Source organism: Oncorhynchus mykiss, chromosome 1 (assembly GCF_013265735.2).
Source record: "Oncorhynchus mykiss isolate Arlee chromosome 1, USDA_OmykA_1.1, whole genome shotgun sequence".
In the NCBI taxonomy this organism is placed as follows: Eukaryota; Metazoa; Chordata; class Actinopteri; order Salmoniformes; family Salmonidae; genus Oncorhynchus; species Oncorhynchus mykiss.
In genome coordinates this window covers 46,248,666-46,268,151 of record NC_048565.1, presented here as the reverse complement: position 1 = coordinate 46,268,151, position 19,486 = coordinate 46,248,666, and the positions used below count along the sequence as shown (strand labels likewise).

The window sequence follows — 19,486 nt, the reverse complement described above, 5'->3', positions numbered from 1 at the left end:
AAGATCCCTCCCAATGTGTTCTCCAATCTCATAAAATATTTATTTTAAAAGGCTCAGTGCCATTATCTTCGCAAGGGGAGGGTGCCGGAGTATTCAAAACAGGGGTGCCAATAATTTGGACACCTATCTTTTTAATAAATGTTTTATTACTAGCTAACCCTCTTGAGCCTGTGCCTTGGGGGGATGTTCTACTAAGCTAACATGTGGAATTGTTTTCAGATGGTCATACCATGGATCATTTAGCTATTTTTAGACCCATATTTACCCCTTTGTTTTTGCCACATTCTACCCCTCATTCACTTTTGTTCATTTTCACCACCCATTAATGGGCTTGTGTGGGTCATGGAGCACAACATTTCCGTGTTCGTGTGAATCTCAGCTTTCGGTAGTGGGGTCCTAATAGATTCTAACTCACCGACCTCAGGCGACTCTCATGAAGCTTGTGGGGGTCATAGAGCAAAACTTTTCGTGAAAAGTAACTTTTCAGGATCCTCTCATGTCAAACAAATTAAAGCGCTGACAAGCAAAGGTCTGGTCAACCCGCTATAAGGACATGTCTGGTTTTGGCTCATAAGTTAAAGACTAGCTGATAAACTAACATTTAAAACTCTGCTTCTACGTAAAAGTCAACAAAATATTTACAAAATTGGCAACAGAAGACTACAAAAGGAAATGGAGGTTGTGTCATAAATTATATACAAAGGCTTTGGTCTGTTTGTACAATCAAGAATGGTTAATTCAGACATGTATAGAGGCCTTGCGCTACTATGCATTGTTGCAGTGAAAGGTTTTAGTGGGACAGAATAAAGTAAAACTCTTAACTACAACTATAACAAAGAACTTGTACCCAATTGAATGAAATTACTTGAAGATGTGTATAAAACACACATAGAATATTCAGAGAAATATAAATGAAATTAACTTTATTATAGAAATTGTGTCCGGGAGACTGCTAGGGAAGACCAATACTTACATTTCGACATAACAAACTGAATTATATCGAAGACACAATCTACAGTTTTTAGCTACCAATTGTTTTTTTCACCTCTTTTTTTAGCGGTTAATGCTTTCCATTTACAATGATTCTGCCAGAAAGCTTTGGAAAAGAAAAGAACAGAGAAATGGGCTTCTCGTACCCAGCTGGTACCTGCTGGTCCAGCTCTGCCTTTGAATGATACAAACTTGTTTCACCAGAGTCCACATTCTGTACACAGACTGGGAGAGCTTCTTGATATACGTTGACAAAAACTATTAATGGCAGAAAATTCTTCACAAATGATCTTCTTTTCAGCAGAAGCAAGGAACAACTCAGTTTCACAGTCCATCCACGTTGTTGTTTTTTCATTATGACATACAAATGGCCATATACAAATACACCAAAAATGACATAAGTTGGAAACGGAGAACAGAGATATTTTTTCCACCCATTAAGGATGTTACACCGGGCACTTTACAGAAGTCCTTTCTCTTTTTTTCTTTTTCAAGTCTTTGCCTCCAAAGAATGATAGAGAATGGCACAATCCCAGTACAAAATAGTGTCTTTTAGAGTCTATTTTCTCTTGTCTGTAATTAAATACTGCTGGACAGCCTCTTCGTTCAAGACAATATCCGAGGAGTCACACCTTGACGGTAGTCGTGTCTCTACTGTAGCCTGGGCCAGTACTGGGACATGTCTGCTTCACTGCCTGGCACTTGGACAGGAACAGATACTCCAGGAGAGATGAGACCTGACACAACAAACACAGAGCGGTGGATCAGTTCAGGCACCATGTATGCCTACTCATGTTTGCAAATGGTGATTCATAATGTCTTGGATTTTTGTTTATTTTGTCATGACCCCGTTTCTCTGCTTACCTGTTGAGTTGCCTCCTGAGCCTGCCATTGACTGGCTGTTCATATGTGCCTGCATATGAGGAGGGGTGTACGTGTCGTAGCTCCGCCCGTTGACTGAGGGACTGGTGGGCAGCATGCAGGAGTAGGAGGTCTGGCTGGGCACAGGAGCCTGGGGGGGTAAACAGCACACATGACAGTCAGATTCACCTGTCACCTAGCAGCATCTCATATCTATAGTCCCAACAACTAAGGGATGGGCCACACTAAGCCATGGGAACGTAAATAATGCACTATCATATTTAGTTTACAAATTCAACATAGTATTTACTACAGCATTGCCAGTTCTTAGCATTCACTTGTGACGTGTATGTATACTTTGTATAGGTTTACATTTATTGTGGTAAATAACTTGGATGCTATGCAAAGTCATTAGAAAAAAAACACCAAAATGCTACATTTATTATTGTATCTGACGGTGATGTACTTACTTGCATAGGCAGGTTGTTGGCCATGGTGAAGCTTGGCATAGGTGGCAGGGCACTGTATGTGTTTGTAAGGGCTGTGTCTGGTCTTCCCAACATGGATCCTGACGAGAACGATACTGCAGGGGTAGGATATATACATTTATTTTAGAGACCAGTCAGCACCTGATTGCCATTTGCAACATTCATTTGCAGGAACATAGAATGGATTGTGTGGCACTCCTGACTATCACCCACATTTGTACACATTTTTGTTTTACATACTGATTAGGCTACAGTTCTAAAAAAAATCCCATAAATGGATCCTACAACAATAGATTAAGGTGGAATGCACATGATGTAATAAGACGTTTTGTTAAAGATAAAGATCACTGACTCCAACCTGGTGTCGTGGGCTGTGGGATGGGCTGGTAGACACTGGTGCTGAAACTGCTGCTGATAGGGATGTGACTGGAGGAGTTACTGGCTTGCCGCCTTTGATTCCGGAGTTTCTCCTCTCTCCTCCACTTTGCCCTTCTATTTGAAAACCACACCTGAAACCACATTCATGTTTCCATGATTAGTGTTGGATGGGTCACTTCTTTGAATGTGATTACAATGTCCCTAAATTCAAGGCGATATTAATAGGCAGAAGGAGAGGTCACTGTACTTGTATTCTGGCCTCTGGGAGGTCAATTTTTGCAGCAAGTCTTTCCCTTGCGAAAACATCTGGATAGTGAGTTCTTTCAAACTCTGAAAAAGAAATACATTATTTAGAACTAGAATGGAAGTAATTAAATGTGATATACATCAAATATGCCTCCAAAAGCATTCAGACTATTACAGTTGTGGGGGGAAAAATCTCATTTGCAGTGAAACCGTTCAAAGTACGCCAATGAAAACAGCAATCTGTGGTAATGGTCCAAATGAATAGGCCTAGTTATGAGTCAGTCTTGATGCCTTAATTATGCTTAAAATATACTAATTTAGTATCACCAGCTCATTAATGAGATTACTTTGTCCGACAGTTGGACGAGAACATGTGACAGTGGCGGTATAATTTACCTTTCTCAAGCGCTTCTATCTGTTCTTGTGTGAACGAAGTGCGGTTCCTTTGCAATTTTCTTTTCAGCTGAAGTCTCATTTGGGTCTCATCCGAGTCTTCTCCATTCGAACTTATTGAATTAGTGTTCTCACCTCCGCCGTCTGACGGTGGGCAACCATCTGAAAAATAAATAATAAATCAATCAATTCAAACTATCACTCTTTGTTCAGCTTTCATGCATAGCAAGAGGTGCACCTATTGTTAGCGCAATTATTTCATTTTCTTGCATTGGAGTTTATTTTGCGTTGCATAGAGTTTAATGAGGCCTGTGAGGATATGCCCAAACCCCGCCTGTGCCTAAAACATGATCTTATAATATATGAAATGTTGAGACTTGTTGCGTTCTCTGCTTCTTCCAACTGATATTGACTGGGTTTGACAATTCATTGTGTTATTTTGACCAGATATTATTAGTTACATCAGGCTATATAAAATGGCGATACAATGTTGTGGGAAATTCTTATTTTTGGCTTAGTTCTTTAATGACCATGTAGCAATACTTCTGGTGATGAAATATAAGACAACATGGTAGAACCTATTTAGATTCCAGGAAATGCTTTAAAATCCAAACTTTCCTTTTTAAAATGTCCACATGGGCGTTTGTACACCCGTTGAAATAAACCACAACACTTGAATTAAACCCGTTTTTCACGACCAGGCGATACCAGGAGAGTAAGGGGAACTATTAAATTCATGGTCTGTGAAGGGTGTTGGCAAACTTTCATGGGTAGAATTTTGAGGACACAATTGGAGGCCACAAAAGGATTCTCTCCAGGCTCGCAGTGCCCCTCATTGTATGGAGGATTCCAGTCAACAGACTTTTCAGCTCAGTATGTTAACCTTTATGCACTACTATCATTAATCACTGTCTCCTAAGATGCCCTGTTCAACGCCAGTTCAGATTTATGGCTTCTTTAGGCCATGGAAGAAAAAAAAGAAAAAAAAATGCACACATTGAATGAGACATCTCTATGCTCAGACAGTGTTTGTTACATAAAGGCGACAGAGAAACCAACTGTGAGTTGAGGGGCCTCAGTCAGTGGCGTTGTTAGACACTTTATTCAGCATACTTGTTATCCATTACATTATGCCTACGTAGCAAACGTTATACCTATTTATGTAGGCCTAGATACATCTGCTTTGGCAGTTTATTGTGTGACTGATTACCATTTCACAGTTCGTGTTTTTTTTTCTACATGCACGGGCAGGTTGCTCAGTATACGTATTCTTAAGCCGTATTGGTATGCTCAATAATATAGGTGCGGATATGTTTGAACGACTATATATCAGCAGAGACCCATCATCATATGTGGGTAGCTTTGTTCACTCTGCTCTGAAGTTATGCCGATGCTTGTCTGACAGATGTGTTGTTTCAAAACCAAATGCATTATTCAGAACAAGGTGTTTTATTACATTATTATAAACATACGCGAAGATTAAAGTTATCCCTTTTAAATGTCCCTGTTGTGTCCAAAAAGAAAGATTATCAGTGACCGGTGCGCTATGGTTTTGGAGCTAATCCGTCAAAAAAAAAGGAGTGAATGTGCGTTCTATTATCCCTCAGTCAGACCAACTGTCGCTAGATTTTGGGATTTGTTTTCATTAATAAAAGGCGCTGGGAAATAAAACCATTCCTTAGTATCACGTGTCGCAATCAGTCAGGCGTAAAACAAGCCAAAAGATAGAGAACCAACTGCGGCATCTTTCAGCAATAGAAACCAAAAACATTCTGGGACCCCCTGAAAGAGAAAGTGTCTAAAACCCATAGACAGCTTTAGCCCTCTATAAAGAAAAAAAGATAAGAAAAACTGTCACGTTGATCTCTAAAAACACGAAATCGCAAACGAGAGCTTTCACCCTCTCCTTATGAAAGAGTTGTCTCTCTTTGGGCCCTGTCACTCTGATGAATCCACTATTTTATTCACTGTTGCGTGGCGTTTATCAGATTGAGACCATATTTCTCCCCCTCTGAGACCTCACCCTGCCGTATGCTTCCGGAGTAATGGATTCTTAATTTCCCTGAAATCGCACTCCATGGAAGTATAGACACTTATGGCAGAACATAAGTGAACATACGATGTTGGTATAGCTGGCTGAGGTGTTCACACAAACATTTTGGGCATATTTTGAATAGACAGGATAACAGAGATACATTCAAAGTACAAACAACAACAGCAGAAGCACTTCTTATCATCGTTATTATTATATAACAGCCTTGATAGTCTATAATTAGATAAGTATGATACTATTATACTTATTTTTTTATTTCACCTTTATTTAACTAGGTAATTCAGTTAAGAACAAATTCTTATTTACAATGACGGCCTAACGGGGAACAGTGGGTTAATTTGCCTTGCTCAGGGGCAGAACGACGGCTTTTTACCTGGTCAGCTCTGGGATTCGATCCAGCAACCTTTCGGTTACAGACCTAACGCTCTAACCACCCCAAATCAATAATAATAATACTTAATAATAATAATAATAATTGCTATAAAAATATATATGTGTTACTATTGGCACTTGGTCACCTTTCACCTTAATTTATTTATTTGTTGGGGATTCCTCATTCGAGACAGGTGTAGTTAACAACAACAAAAAAACGCAGATATTATGAAGGACAAAAAAACGGTTATTTGTATTTCAATAGTGTCCATCCTTTATTGTTTAGTTCTCTTAAAACTGACGTGTCTAATTGGCAAGTGGTGCCATATCGTGTCCATGGGTCTCCCGTGGAACATTTCTACAGCTGTCTCCTCAAACTAGACGCTTATTCATGTCGCCTTAATGAGAAACAAAACGTTCTCTAATGAGCAATTACATAGCGACAGAACTGTTCCCATAACAAATTCTTGAGTGTGACAGAAACATCCTTTGTACAGATAGGCCTACCGCACACTGCTTCACATTTGTTCATCTTAAAGCAGTTTGGATGGGGAAAATATGGACTCATTGACAAACTGCTCCAGAAATAGGCTTAGAGTATGGGCCTAGAAATGCATCAATCGTGCAGACTAAATCGTACAGACTAAATTGTGAAATGACAACCTTATTGTAAAAAAAAAACTTTGTCGAAAAACATGTCGAGAATTTGCAAGTTAATAATTAGTCGAATCATAGCAAGTAGCCTAATCTTTGAATCATTTTCGGGGCATGGCACAGGCCTATTTAACAGTTCCATGCATAGGTCAAATAAGACTAATAAAGCCGATGCATTAGTGACAAACAACATCAGCTGAACTTTGATATCCTCTAAGATTTTCCACAAAAAAAGTATATTCCCTGCTACTTTCAATAATGTAGCCTAATAAGGTTGTAACAATAAAATAAAAAGGAAATATTATTTTGTTTATTTTTTTGTAATAATAATAATGATGGTAATATTAGGCCTGATATGATGATATACGACAACAACAACAACAATAATAATAATGATAATACAAAATTGCTAATAATTACACCTTTTCGTTATAAAATGACCTAATAAAGACATTCTCACTCCTCACGCCAAATCCAGTGATTTTCCTACCTGTGTTGGGCTGTCCTGGCACTGAGGTTCCGGGGTACCAGCCCGGCCGGGTTCCCCACGTCCCAGTCTGACCGTTCAGCATTCTCAACTTCTCATACATGCCATCTGCGCCCATCTGTTGCTTTTCGCTAGCCAGGTTGCGCAGTACTCTGTTTATCGATGACACCTGAAAGACAAACCCAAAATGCTTCACATTAATTAAAAGCGTTTCCCTTGGTTGTGACGGCACATTGGCTTGTAAAGTGATCTGTCACATAATTGCATGCATACCCTCACATTCACAATATGTATTTGGGTATGTACTCGGTATCAAAATGGGGAATAAACAAAATATCAACTAAATGTATGTCGTCAATCGCAATGCGTAATTGTTCTGAAACAGGTGCATAATCATAACCAATATTAAGGTCAGTTGTTCATTGTAATTTAACTCAGTTCATTTTTAATTAGTATAAAATGGTATGAGTAGTAACTTACACTCAATGAACTTACACTGGGTATATTATCGTTTGTGCAGACCCCCTCTGAAAGCAGTCTGTCACGAATTTCCCACGCGAAGATTGACGGGCACTCCCTCTTGTATATGGCAATTTTTCCGACCACCTCGGGAGTTGCTACTCTTGGTTTGCTACCCCCGATCGCCCTTGGTCTGATGGAGCCAGTTTCATAGTATCTGCCCAGAATCTTACTCACACAGCCGTTTGACACCTAAATAGAAAACAATAGACACAAATCACATACATTATTCAAGACTAATGTGTAATATATGTGTATACTACAAACATTGTTACGCTTACGTTTTCATTGTCCAGCACTTGGACTTTTGCATCACCATGGGTCTATAACACAAGAAATATACCTTGAATGGTATACGGTAATTTTACTTGCACTTTGTTGAAATGCATCTGATAGTGGATCTCTACTTTGGATGGATATGTTTGCAGGTTGTGTCCTAACATATCCTGGCATCACCACAAACCACAATTCGTAATTCACCATCCAAAATCAAAACTGCAACTTAAAACGGTTTGAAATAACAATAGTTGGTTGTGCATTTAGTTGTATGTTCCAAATACAAATTACACAAGGCAAATGTTATTCTAAAGCGTTTTACTATGCAGACAGAGAGAAGAATGCAGTGTTATCACCTGCAGAATCCTGGATATATCGCACGGCCGCGCGCCACTGTGAGCAAGCTCGACTATTTTCTGTCTGGTTGAGTCCGGCAGGGGTCTGCCGTTGACGAACACTCCGCCAAGCTGATTCACTCCGCTGTGACCTGGGCAGAGACAGGGGTTGCACTCTCTTTAGTTAAGCCACGAATCAAGAGCTGTGATTACAAACTGCTAGGCACTTCACTACAGATGTCTCCGATGCTAGCGGTTTAGTGGTTAACTATGCACAAATAAAAGTTATCAAGCAGAAACAAGAGACTAAACTAAACGGAACGTTCAGCACCAAACATAGAATAAATCACCCTGGACTTTGCATAGTGTGTAATTATTGCCATTGTTCATTTGTCAGATGTTTGAAATGCTTTCCGGATATGCACGCAATATCATTATTTTCTACAATATTGTTCTAATCACACATGCAGAACATTGATTAGCCTCAGCGGTGTTGTATGAGCTGGACCAAAACATATCTAGCCCACTGAGCCGAGATTTGAGCATCTTTGCAAAGCTTTAGCTCAAATAGCGTAATGCTATTTGCTGCACAGCATTATAAAGTAGTAATTACAGTATAATGTCAACACTTCAAACAAATCATCACCTAATCCTATGTATATCAACTTGATGTTTGTTACACTAGCCAAAACATCACAAACGCTCGTGTAAACAAGTACTTTCATGCGAGTCAATTAACAATATCCAGCTTAGGATAGCCCAGAAAACCAGACCAAACCTGAAGTCAAACGGAAAAGGAGCCTCCCTGTAGTCGCCTACGTCTGCTCTAGTTCTCCGCTCCCTTCCCTTCGAAGCCTCACGTTAAATTGACTCTAAGAGCACAAGCTCCTTAGCAATAAATAAGCTCCAAATATAGAAGAGTGGGAAAATATGATGAGCCTGGCTGACATTTGTCTTTAAAATAAAGCTAGCTGCACGTCAAGTTTGAGCTTAATTTCTAGAAATAGGCGGAAGTCGCCCTGGATCATGCATGGAAGGCTAATTGAAAAGATCAGTTGGAGCACTTGTGGCAGGCATGTCACTTTATGACACTGCTCTGCTTTTGAAAATCGCATCATCACGACAAATAGTAGCATGATAAAACGACCCTAGCTGTCTGCATTTGGATATCACTCAGACTAAATTGGACCCTACTCATTTACCCTTCAAGGGAAGCTTCATTTTATGGTAGCCAGGGGGCTGTGCGCGGGCACGAGGATGGGAGCGCGCGTCGCTCTTAATATATAAAAAGTGACATTCTTTTTTTTTCAAGCAACAAAAAACAACACAGCCTATATTTACACTGTTTTTATGAGTCTGCTGGAGACTTTAGACTCCCTTGTTTTATTTCTGTTTTGTTACTGTTTTCAAATACGAATTAAAAAATAGGTAGGCCCTACATCAATTATAATATTATATTAGGCCTTACAAATAGAACATTAGGCTACATGTGTTTGTGAATTTGTTGTCTACTGCCATAGGGCTAAAGTCACAAATTCTAGCCAAAATCAGGGTGGAAATATAGGCTATTTGCTTAGGGGTAGACTGCTGTAAGAGAAAATCCATCGCTATGTCATTTTTTTAGGTTAATTCCAGGATTAGATTAAATCAATTGTGTTTGTGCATTTGATAGGTCAGCAGGGAAAAGCATATTGAAGATTTATTGGATTTGAACACGCCTCCCGTATAGTGCTCAAATAAATCCACTTGATCACTGCCACACAGAGATAATAATATAAAAGTTTCACTAGAAAGGTTAGGCCTAATTCTTTATCATTATATAATTCCCAACGGTAAGTGCTGTCGATCTCGCCGGGTGGCAATGATTATGCGCCTTGTATTCTATTGCAAGTCAATTAATAGGAAAACATATGGCGTCAATTTGGACGCTCAGTTTCATATACACCCAGGAGTTATTAGCACAAAGCCTGCAGAGCCAGCCGCGACCTTCAGACAAACTAAAGGCCTCACCGGAATCATATCTGCTCAGCATTTCGCTCAAAAGACCACCCCATATAACATCACCATCACATTAAAATATGTAACAAGACATGAATAATGGCATACGCCTATACAATCTTGATTACAGGCTATAATATATAGCCTAGGCCTAATATTTTGGTAGCCAGTAGGCTCATTTAAAAGGTGAGGAACAGACACGATATGTCTGGTCTTTAGAAAAAAATCTCGAATAAAATTAATGAGCAAAGAAAAAACTCGTGCAGTTTATTGCGTTTATTTGAAGGCCTCAGATTTCTTTTTCAAATGTGAGAGGGAATATGGGACTTCATCTCACTGCTCAATTATTTCATATGCCCTACTTAAACTGACCTAGATTCAAATGCTTTGTTTGGTTGGAGGTCTTTCAAGTGTAGAGCGTCACATCTTCCATCTGATCCTACGTCTATAACGTAATACATTTTAGGCCTGACATGGAAATATACATGAGGTTCAAGGCTAAGCCAAGGCAATATCATGTATTGGCATAGATATGAAAGCACACTGCAGCACAAACGTGTCGTTCAGTTAAGAGAATGAGAGGTAAGCTATTCCACACACCTTCGTTACAGATGTCATACACCTCTTGTCCAGCATTAAGAAAGAAAATATATGTTTTTTATTGTCACTCTGCCCACCACACAACATGATTCATTATGAATTACTGAATAACATCTCAAATATGTCAAATCTGCTCTAACGTTTATAGGTCCAATGCATTCGTTAAAAAAACTCAACGTCTCATCAAAGCATACAATTGTAGCCCACACTGTGGTAATATAGAAGGGATAACCTCTTCATAAACATTACACATTCTCCATGAGATGAATGCAATGTCCGTTAGAGCATATAATGAACAACGTGAATTGGCATACCCCAACAGGCGTTTCTGAAATGCTATTTTATCATATCAAGAATAACCTTTCTTTCTTCCTGTGTGTGTGTGTGTGTGTGTGTGTGTGTCAAAACAACTGCATTGGAAGTTGTGCAATTGGCCAATAAATAAAATAATCTAGGCCTTTACTTCCTGCTAGCCCCTTCTCTGATATGACAGTACAGTTGCAGATGTTGGGCTCTATTTCAGTTCTTACACGTACAGGTTAGTGGAAGCATACTAGTCAAATTCCAATGACAGAATGACCACTGTGTGGAACAAAATATGAAAATAATTTATAATTCATAAAATGTAAACAAGCCCAAAAGCAGTGGCCTTATTCTACACAAACATGCAAACCAACATCTTTCAGCATAAATGTCATGTGCCACCTGCCTCTTTCCAGCTCAAAGTATAAGTTACTCAGAAAAAAACACAACTTACTGTTTTGCATCATGGACGCAACGCCAGATTCCCACGTGGCCCGGTTATAGTATTCTATTAGTCATGGGAAAGGAATGACAATGATCAGTATTGGCATGCTGATAATAATAGACTAATACAATACAAAGGAGACATACACATCGCAGACATTGATTTGGTGCAATTAGAAAATTACGGCGGGCACTATTATTACTCATGAATGACTCAGGATGCATTAGGCTATTATCCATTCATATTTTATAATACGAGAGCACAATATCGTCTGTTGTTCTATATGTTTTGGAATATATATATTCAGTGTTTAAACTTGCCTGGAAACAGTGTGGACTGTCCGCTTAAAACAATTTAAAGACTCTCTCATCTGCTTCTCACTAGTTAATATATTCTCCCTAAGGACAAAGCAAAACATTTTATTAGTACACCTTAAGTTTCGTTTTTATAAAGTCAGACGTATTTTCCAACTCATTTCATGAGATGAATAGCATTGCAGTAATTTGAGAAAATGTTCAATATTATCTGCTTTAACTGTATTTTAGGTGTATTGAGAGTAGGCTACCTTTAATAAAGAAATACAATTAAGGATTTCTGAATAAATGTGCATATTAAGAGGTGCAACATTGTTCAGGGCTCTTCGTGTTAATATTACTGTTATTATATTGGCCATGAACATTTCAGTCCATCCCCTTTCCATACAATTAAAAACTTCAGTAATATACGTTTAGATGTCTTTAGATGTAGTCGACTAGTGACATACGCCGTCTACCTCGGTTGGCTGCTCTGGAAAGTGAAATCGGGAAGGGGGTGAAGGCTCTCCAACAAAGCCTGCAGAATTTCAACAATGGCGTCCTTTCTGCTTCTACACCAGAATCCAGAGAGTATAACTGAGGCTCCCTAACTATATACCCAGCCTCGTACTAACCGTACCAATAACTCAGGAATACAAAGAGCTGAAGGGAGCAACCCCCTCCCACTGTGGCCATGCCCAGCACAACAACAAACCCCTCACACCGCCACAGTTCCACTGCTGCTTGCCGTGACCCGGTGCCCGTATCCCTCTGCTTTTTTTAGTTTTTTAATTTTTATAAATTAGAAACGCAATTTATTGTTATACATATCTGGAGATAATTGTGTTACTGGTGTTTGGTTAAGGTTTAAACAAATAATAATATTCAACAGCTCAGTCGGGTGCTCAATTGGAAAAAGACAATTGCCATAAAGAGCCCATTCAAAACATTTGCCGAAAAGGAGGCCACTAAGGAAATAGTCCAAGCTTTGATTTTCTCCCTTTTTGTCACCTCCTTTTTAAACAGGAGATGGACTGTATGTGTATTTACAGTGGACATCCACAAATAAATAGCCTATACATCCAAGATGTGCAGCACGTGTTATTCCTATGAATGGAGAATACTCGAAAGAAACTGTGTAAATTCAACTAAGACATCATTACAATTCACAATTAATAATCATTTAAAAAAATAATAATAATAATTACATGCGCTATTGGTTCAGTCATTGTAGATGTTTATACGTAGATAGGTGTAGCTACAAAGATTTCTTTGCATTTTTCTCATGCTAATTGCTTTCAAATGTAATGATGCAATGGAAAGTGTTGGAAAAGCAAAGTAAAGGGTTCTGAGTTTATATTGATATTGATGTCTAAAATAATAAAATGTTTTAAGCATGAACTTAACCCGAAAGCAGCCTACTTGTAAATATAATTATTAGTGCTCTACACCTGCATTGCTTGCTGTTTGGGGTTTTAGACTGGATTTCTGTACAGCACTTTGAGATTTCAGCTGATGTAAGAAGGGCTGTATAAATACATTTGATTTGGATTTGATTTGATTTTTTCTTACTTCACACTAAGATGAGATGATGAAAACCCAATCATTTGCTTTTTGTTCAGGTCTAGCTACAATTATATCATTTATTTGATGCAGTCCGCAAAATACAAGGGCCTCATCTGTATTTTGCCCGTTTTAACCCACAACTACTGGAATTTCAATTGAACATGCTTCTTCAGACTTGTAAAGGCCTATATTATTCCCTTCATTTATATGCAGAACAACTCCATATAGCAACAATAACATAGCTACCATTAGACCAATAGCTACCATATTTTTTTGCAATTAGAATAAAGCAATTGGCCTATTGTACTGGAAGAGTCAAAAGCGTAATGCATATCCCAATGTTATAAATAGCCCAATCAAAATGAACCTCTAATATAAACAAAGTTTTGATGTTGAGTTTTGTCTGTATTTTCTTCTACTTGTTTTATCTAGAGCATGTAAAAAGTAGCCTAATACGCACTCATTCTAATCATTATCATCATCATCATTATTTTGGATGGAAAAATAGCTACAGGCTAAGCTTAATCATGTATTATTTATTATGAGTGGATTTCTGAACTGTTTTCACATAGGCCTATATATCCTGCAAATGTGAAAACCACTTTACTATTTGTGTTGAGTAAGTAGGACTATTTCAATTGTAATTTAATACATGAAAAAGGGTTAGGGTTAACTTTTTCCTAAAGTTCACAGAGCATTTTTTTTGTGATGGTGCCCGGGTGAGTCTGACTGTATGATTCAACTTGACACCCTTGCTCATCGGATCATTGCGTCCCCATTCTCTGGACTGATTACTGGCATAACGTGACGTTTTACTCTTTCCTGTTATAAATAAGCATTAAGCTATCCGCAACCAACGACGGCATACAAGCAATACCAGAGTAAGAAAGAGGCGGACTGAAATGTTCCAATTAGGCTGCCACTAGTCTGTGTGCCGAAGTTCCTTCATCAAAGCCGACATAACCATCACTGAAAACTTGAGCCAATCGGATTCTCTTTCTAAATTACAACAAGAACTTGCAAGTTATTAACTTAATTGTAATTTGCCTTTTCAACACGTAGCCTTATTTTATGTTTCACTCTAAAATCGTGTAATGTGTGAGCTTGGTTGGGGTACGCATGGTTGGGTGAATAATGTGTGCTGTCTGAAATGTAGGTACTAAGTGCCAAGAAATCGGAGTTTACCTTTTTGAGGCATCCTGTGTACACTGCAGCCAAAGCCCTTGTTGATAAGTCTGAGCGCAAAAGAGACGGAGCCACAGTGCTGGATAGCCCCGTCGAATAATTGTCCTTGTATATATTTTCCAAGTGATCTTGAATAGAGATGGAAATCCCTGTGAAGGAAGCAGATATTGACAATAAAATGGGATGTCAGGACTGCGCGAGACTGAAAATGTGCGCTCGTGAGAGAGAGAGAGAAAGAGAGAGAGAGGGAGAGAGAGAGAGGGAGAGGGTAGCGCACCTATGCTGATTGGTGATGGTACTAGTGTATTAATGTATGTGTTCCTGGTCTGTGCCTCGCCTCCACTCCTCTTCAGTGGCCCATTAGCAGTGCCTGACCTCTGTCATCATCTTCTAGCGAAACACTTCCTCCTACTTCGTGGTGCCAGAGCGGGAAACCGGGCAAAGCCAGAGCTTGCTTTTCAAACCCACTAATCACTCTGCACATGCACATTAATTTCTCCTTCTCTAACACACACACACACGCGCGCGCGCGTACACACACACGCACACACATACACGGAATATATCCTTTAAAAATGCTATTGGATGAGGGCAAGGGAGGGCAAGTGCAACTCACAGGGCTCCACGATCGTGGAACGCATACAATATTTCCTACACTAACCATGAACCTGAAGTTGCAAATGGACGTAAGGGCAGTGAACACATGCTGCGTGCCGACCTCAAACGGATCAACATGAACCATTTGCAGTCCATCTTCATTTTTTGATAGTTTACGACTGATAATTCACTGATAAAAACCAATAGAACACCGCTTTAACCATTTGCATAGTGTGATACGTTAACGTTTATTTATTTTAAACATCTAAAGGCTGAATTGAAAGATTCCGCTTACTGAATTATTCCAGTAAGGGATTTATTAGGCGGTAGCTTTTGAAAGCTTTGCATAGCCTACAATCTTTACGCAGCAGCCTAAAGGGCAGAGTGCAGTCACTGAAGCAAGCGCAAACCTGCACGTGTTGCTGTTGACTGACATCACATCTTGTAGATTTGGTTGTTTACCCCTAAATGACAAACAATATCTACCGACTAAATAAATATAATACCGAGGCTGATGATCTTTCTTAATTTTCTATGGATCAAATGATAGGCAGGACGCAGCGTCGAGGCTTCTAGATTATAGATAACACAGGACGTAAATATAACCAAATGTCTTTGCAGTCATGACCACACACCCGAACTACATTTGTAGAATGCCTGGCACTCCAAAGCAACCCCTCCTTGCCTGCATTTTAGGTTACAATTGGAGAACCAGTCTCGGCTAGGGGTGTTCCAATCATTTGTTCAAATGGAACAGATTCCGTGTCGTGGAATAAGAAACGAGGGGGGTTGTGGCGTGGTGGGGTAACCTAAAAGAGGGGTGAAAGTGTCGCAACGCGCAGACCATAAAATTAAGTCGTGGTCGTGGATGCGTACACTTGACTTCCTTTGAAATGTGAAAAGTGCTAAAAGTCAGAGCTCATCAATAAACTATCTTGAAACTGAATAAGAGTCCTGACAACCATTGCATTCCCAACTAAAGTACAATGCGGAGACAAACGACTCTGCCAAAGAGTTTGCATCGCAATGAAAGGGCGGATGAATGGGAGCGGGATAATGAGCTGCCGCGACCGTCATGCACTGTCATCTCTAGCCCTGTGGTGAAGTTCTGAAACTTCGTTTAATACTTTCACATAACTTCCATTCCACTCCTCTAAAATCCTTGCTGTGAATTCTTATTGTTGCCTAAACACTTTGGCACACACTGTGAAAAAATAGTCAATTATTTGAGTGAAATGTTTGTTTTCAGAAGTTGGCCCATCAAAACAGGTTTGTATAGATAGCAGAGCAAGATGCTACTTTCAGTAGGTTTCATGAATTATAGGCTACTCGTTCAATGTTGCATTGATTTGAAGGTTTGTGTGTAGTAAAATATGTGTTAGTAGTTAAAGGTGGGCGTTTGAATAGGGTATTTTATTTGAATATTTCATGAAGCGTTCCGAGCATGCACCGCATAGGTCAAACATGTTATGTATGCAAATAAGTAAAACATGACTATGTCAAAGAATGTTGAAAATACAGTTATAATTGCTTTGATGCACATCTATGGACGAAAAGGCATCGTTACAAGTTTACCCTGAAACTGCAGTTGGCTGCAACAAAAGCCGTCTTTCATGTCCATAGACCCACTGAAGAACCAACGTTTGCTATATTGTAATGTACAAACCCCAATTACTTCCTCTTCACTCAATTCAATGAGAAGATCCCAGATCAACCTGTTGTAACAATAGCACCAATGGATAATTGAATTATTTGGAAAGACGTAATCCGCCTTGTTCTTGTCTTGTGGTTGAGTTATCTTGTTACTTGACTGCGGATTGAATTGGTTGAAATCAACAAGTGTAAAAAAAAATAAAAAAATCTCAATGTAAATCCATTCATTGGAACAACTCAGCCGACATTCACGAGTTGCAATTGCTATGTTGAAGACTATCAATTAGCCTAATGCCTTTCGGATAAGCAGAAAGTACTCTCTCAAGCCATGGGAGAAGACTGTAATCTTGTCGCTCCTTTTCCCTCGGGCAAAGTGGTCTTTGACGACCGCCTAAAAAGTTTTGAACAAAAAAAAATCATAAGGGGAGGTCGCACTGAATACGGCTGACGTCATCCTTGGGAACACAGTGACAGAGTGGGGAGGGAGGAAAGGAGAGAGAGAGAGAGAGAGAGAGAGAGAGAGAGAGAGAGAGAGAGAGAGAGCGAGAGAGAGAGAGAGAGCAAGAGACTTTAAAATATCAACCAAAGCGAATGTGTGTTGATATACCCATTGATTTACCAGAGGTTAATGAGAGGATCGGTTCTGGGAAACGTAAGATTATGAACATGAATATTATATTCAACAGCTAACTAGTAGTATGGCAATTGATCTTGGAGTATTACCGGTGACAAATTATAAATTGTATCTAAGCTATACTTGACAGAAATGATCTACTACCGAATGAATAAAAGTTGTGGAATAAAACCATGAATAACTAATTTGTGGAAGGAGGGGGGTAACACAATGTTTGCCATGGCTATACCTGGTCAGGCAATATGTGTTTATTAATTGTGATGCTGACCCATATTCAGAATTTGAAGTATAACCAAAGATTTTGTCATTTTTCAGGACATGGTTCATTGCCAGATTCTTTACTTCAAACACTTGTTAATCCTGACAGCAGGACTAACATATTCCTCGATAAATGCCACTAATTAGGGAGGTGTGGAAAGTGGCTCTCAATTTAGTCATGAGGTAAGCTTCAGTGTGCACTCACTGCCGTGTTGTTATACTCACATTATTTTACTAATTTACAAGAGCCTATCTAGGCAAATACTGCGATTATATCAACTATATAACCTAATAACACACACAAATGATTTGTATTAATTGTTATTATTTATATTATTAACACTTAATCATGTTTGCATAAAAAACGGTAGTTGCATTAAATCCATAAAAGGTTACGTTTACGTCCTTTATGTCCTATAGCCTGTTTAATTAAGCAATCTTTTTGGACAACTTTCCGTACTCTAGCATCACGTGAAGACTTACCTCGGGTTCAATAAACATGCTTCCTCGGAGCTCAGTAGGAACAATTAAGCATAGGGAAATGTGTTTGTAAACGGCTTTATTTAATAGCAAGGATAAATATATCCAAGCCACCACACCTGGAAAGCCGTAGGCCTATAAAGAGTATTGGTTGACGTATAAAGATGTATAAAGTCATACCTGATAGAAAATAAAGATCCACTTGCGTTTCCAGTCCGTGTTGATCATAAAACAGAAATAATAATGTATAGATTGTGATGTTTAGACTCCATGGTTTTCATTGTAACCTAGTGAATTGCAATTTATTTCCACGTCGATGAGAATATGAAATGACCATGTCCCTTCTACCACAAACTTTCGACTAATATCATCCACAACTTGGCAGTTATTGGCAGTAGTGCCGCTACACGTCACCTTGGACACCACTTATCACTCCGCTAACTAGGAAATCGCAGCGGGAGATATCCAAACCTACTTATTAGTGATGGGCATTCCGAGTCTCTTCAGTGAGGCGGCTCATTTGTCTCGGTACAGCTAAAAGAGCCGTTAATTTGGCTCCAAACGGCTCTTCGTTCAGTTTCGCTTAAAAATGTAGGCTGTACTTAAAACCATGGAACAATATCAAATATCTAATGTAAAGCTTACAATATGCCTGCCATTATGTCAGATCGTGACATGTCAGTTGAAATACGTTTTTACGTTACCAAATTATTCGACGTCTGCAAAAAAAGAGAGAGAAAATGAACACATTGCAAAAATGTGTGTGGACGAGAAAATTACTCTTTCATCACTATCTATTCTTCCTGCAGTGAGGAATTACAATCTTCAGAGAACGTTTTTATAATTTATCTACAGATAGACCTAATCGTAGTCTGGAGCTCAAAAGGCAGTACTAACAGTATGCAAATCAGGGAGCAAATGAACGTCTCTTTCACAGATGTGATTCGGTTCCTGACATTCACCAAAAAGAGCCGTTCAAAAAGAGCCGTTCATTCACGAACGACCCACTTTAATAATAATAATATGAATAATAATATTAATATTATTAATACTACTATTAGGCCTACTACTATTACTACTAATCATCATCATAATAATTATAATGCTTTTTTGTATTGTTATTACTATTATTATGTTAACATAATAACAATAATGTTTTAAAAAATAAAATAAAAAATCCAAATATTTCCGTCAAAAATATAATTAAAAAGTTTGGGAAAACATTTGCTCATGCAGTGCACCATAAATTTACAGGGATCCAGTCTGGTGCTCACTCAAACTGAGAAAATTAAAAACAAAGGCCAACATTTACTATTAGCCTTGATTCTAGCCATGCAGATCGGTGGTGGCAATAACTAGGGGCCTACATCCCCAAGCATTTGTTTGCAGCGAAGCTGGTGGTAAAAGTCCAGGGACTGACCA

At 38.9% G+C, this 19,486-nt stretch overlaps 1 protein-coding gene across 22 annotated transcripts; it reads right to left on the bottom strand.

Moving 5' to 3' along the window:
* Positions 1-896: 896 nt before the first annotated feature.
* LOC110523948 (paired box protein Pax-6) lies at positions 897-18,433 on the bottom strand. Of its 22 annotated transcripts, none has more exons than XM_036978621.1 (15): positions 16,706-17,080; positions 14,443-14,591; positions 11,719-11,796; positions 11,408-11,461; positions 10,651-10,680; positions 8,074-8,204; positions 7,723-7,764; positions 7,403-7,633; positions 6,926-7,091; positions 3,360-3,518; positions 2,965-3,047; positions 2,692-2,848; positions 2,322-2,434; positions 1,855-2,002; positions 1,512-1,727 (listed from the first exon to the last, which is right to left on the bottom strand). In XM_036978621.1, the coding sequence occupies exons 4-15, from the start codon at positions 11,418-11,420 to the stop codon at positions 1,642-1,644; spliced, it is 1,359 nt and encodes a 452-aa protein (XP_036834516.1). In that variant the 5' UTR covers positions 11,421-11,461; positions 11,719-11,796; positions 14,443-14,591; positions 16,706-17,080; the 3' UTR covers positions 1,512-1,641. The 22 variants fall into 22 exon arrangements, with proteins under 22 accessions (XP_036834457.1, XP_036834516.1, XP_021458883.1 ...); XM_021603208.2 differs by having other exon boundaries at positions 10,651-10,674; XM_036978562.1 differs by lacking the exon at positions 11,719-11,796 and having other exon boundaries at positions 897-1,727; positions 16,706-17,079.
* Positions 18,434-19,486: the final 1,053 nt, after the last annotated feature.

Excerpts from the sequence above, each read along its gene's own strand:
- LOC110523948 (XM_036978570.1), bottom strand. Across the intron at positions 3,519-6,925 it reads GCCAGGACAGCCCAACACAG|ATGGTTGCCCACCGTCAGAC; the intron begins GTAGGAAAATCA and ends TTTATTTTTCAG. Across the intron at positions 2,435-2,691 it reads GCCCACGACACCAGGTTGGA|TATCGTTCTCGTCAGGATCC; the intron begins GTCAGTGATCTT and ends CTACCCCTGCAG.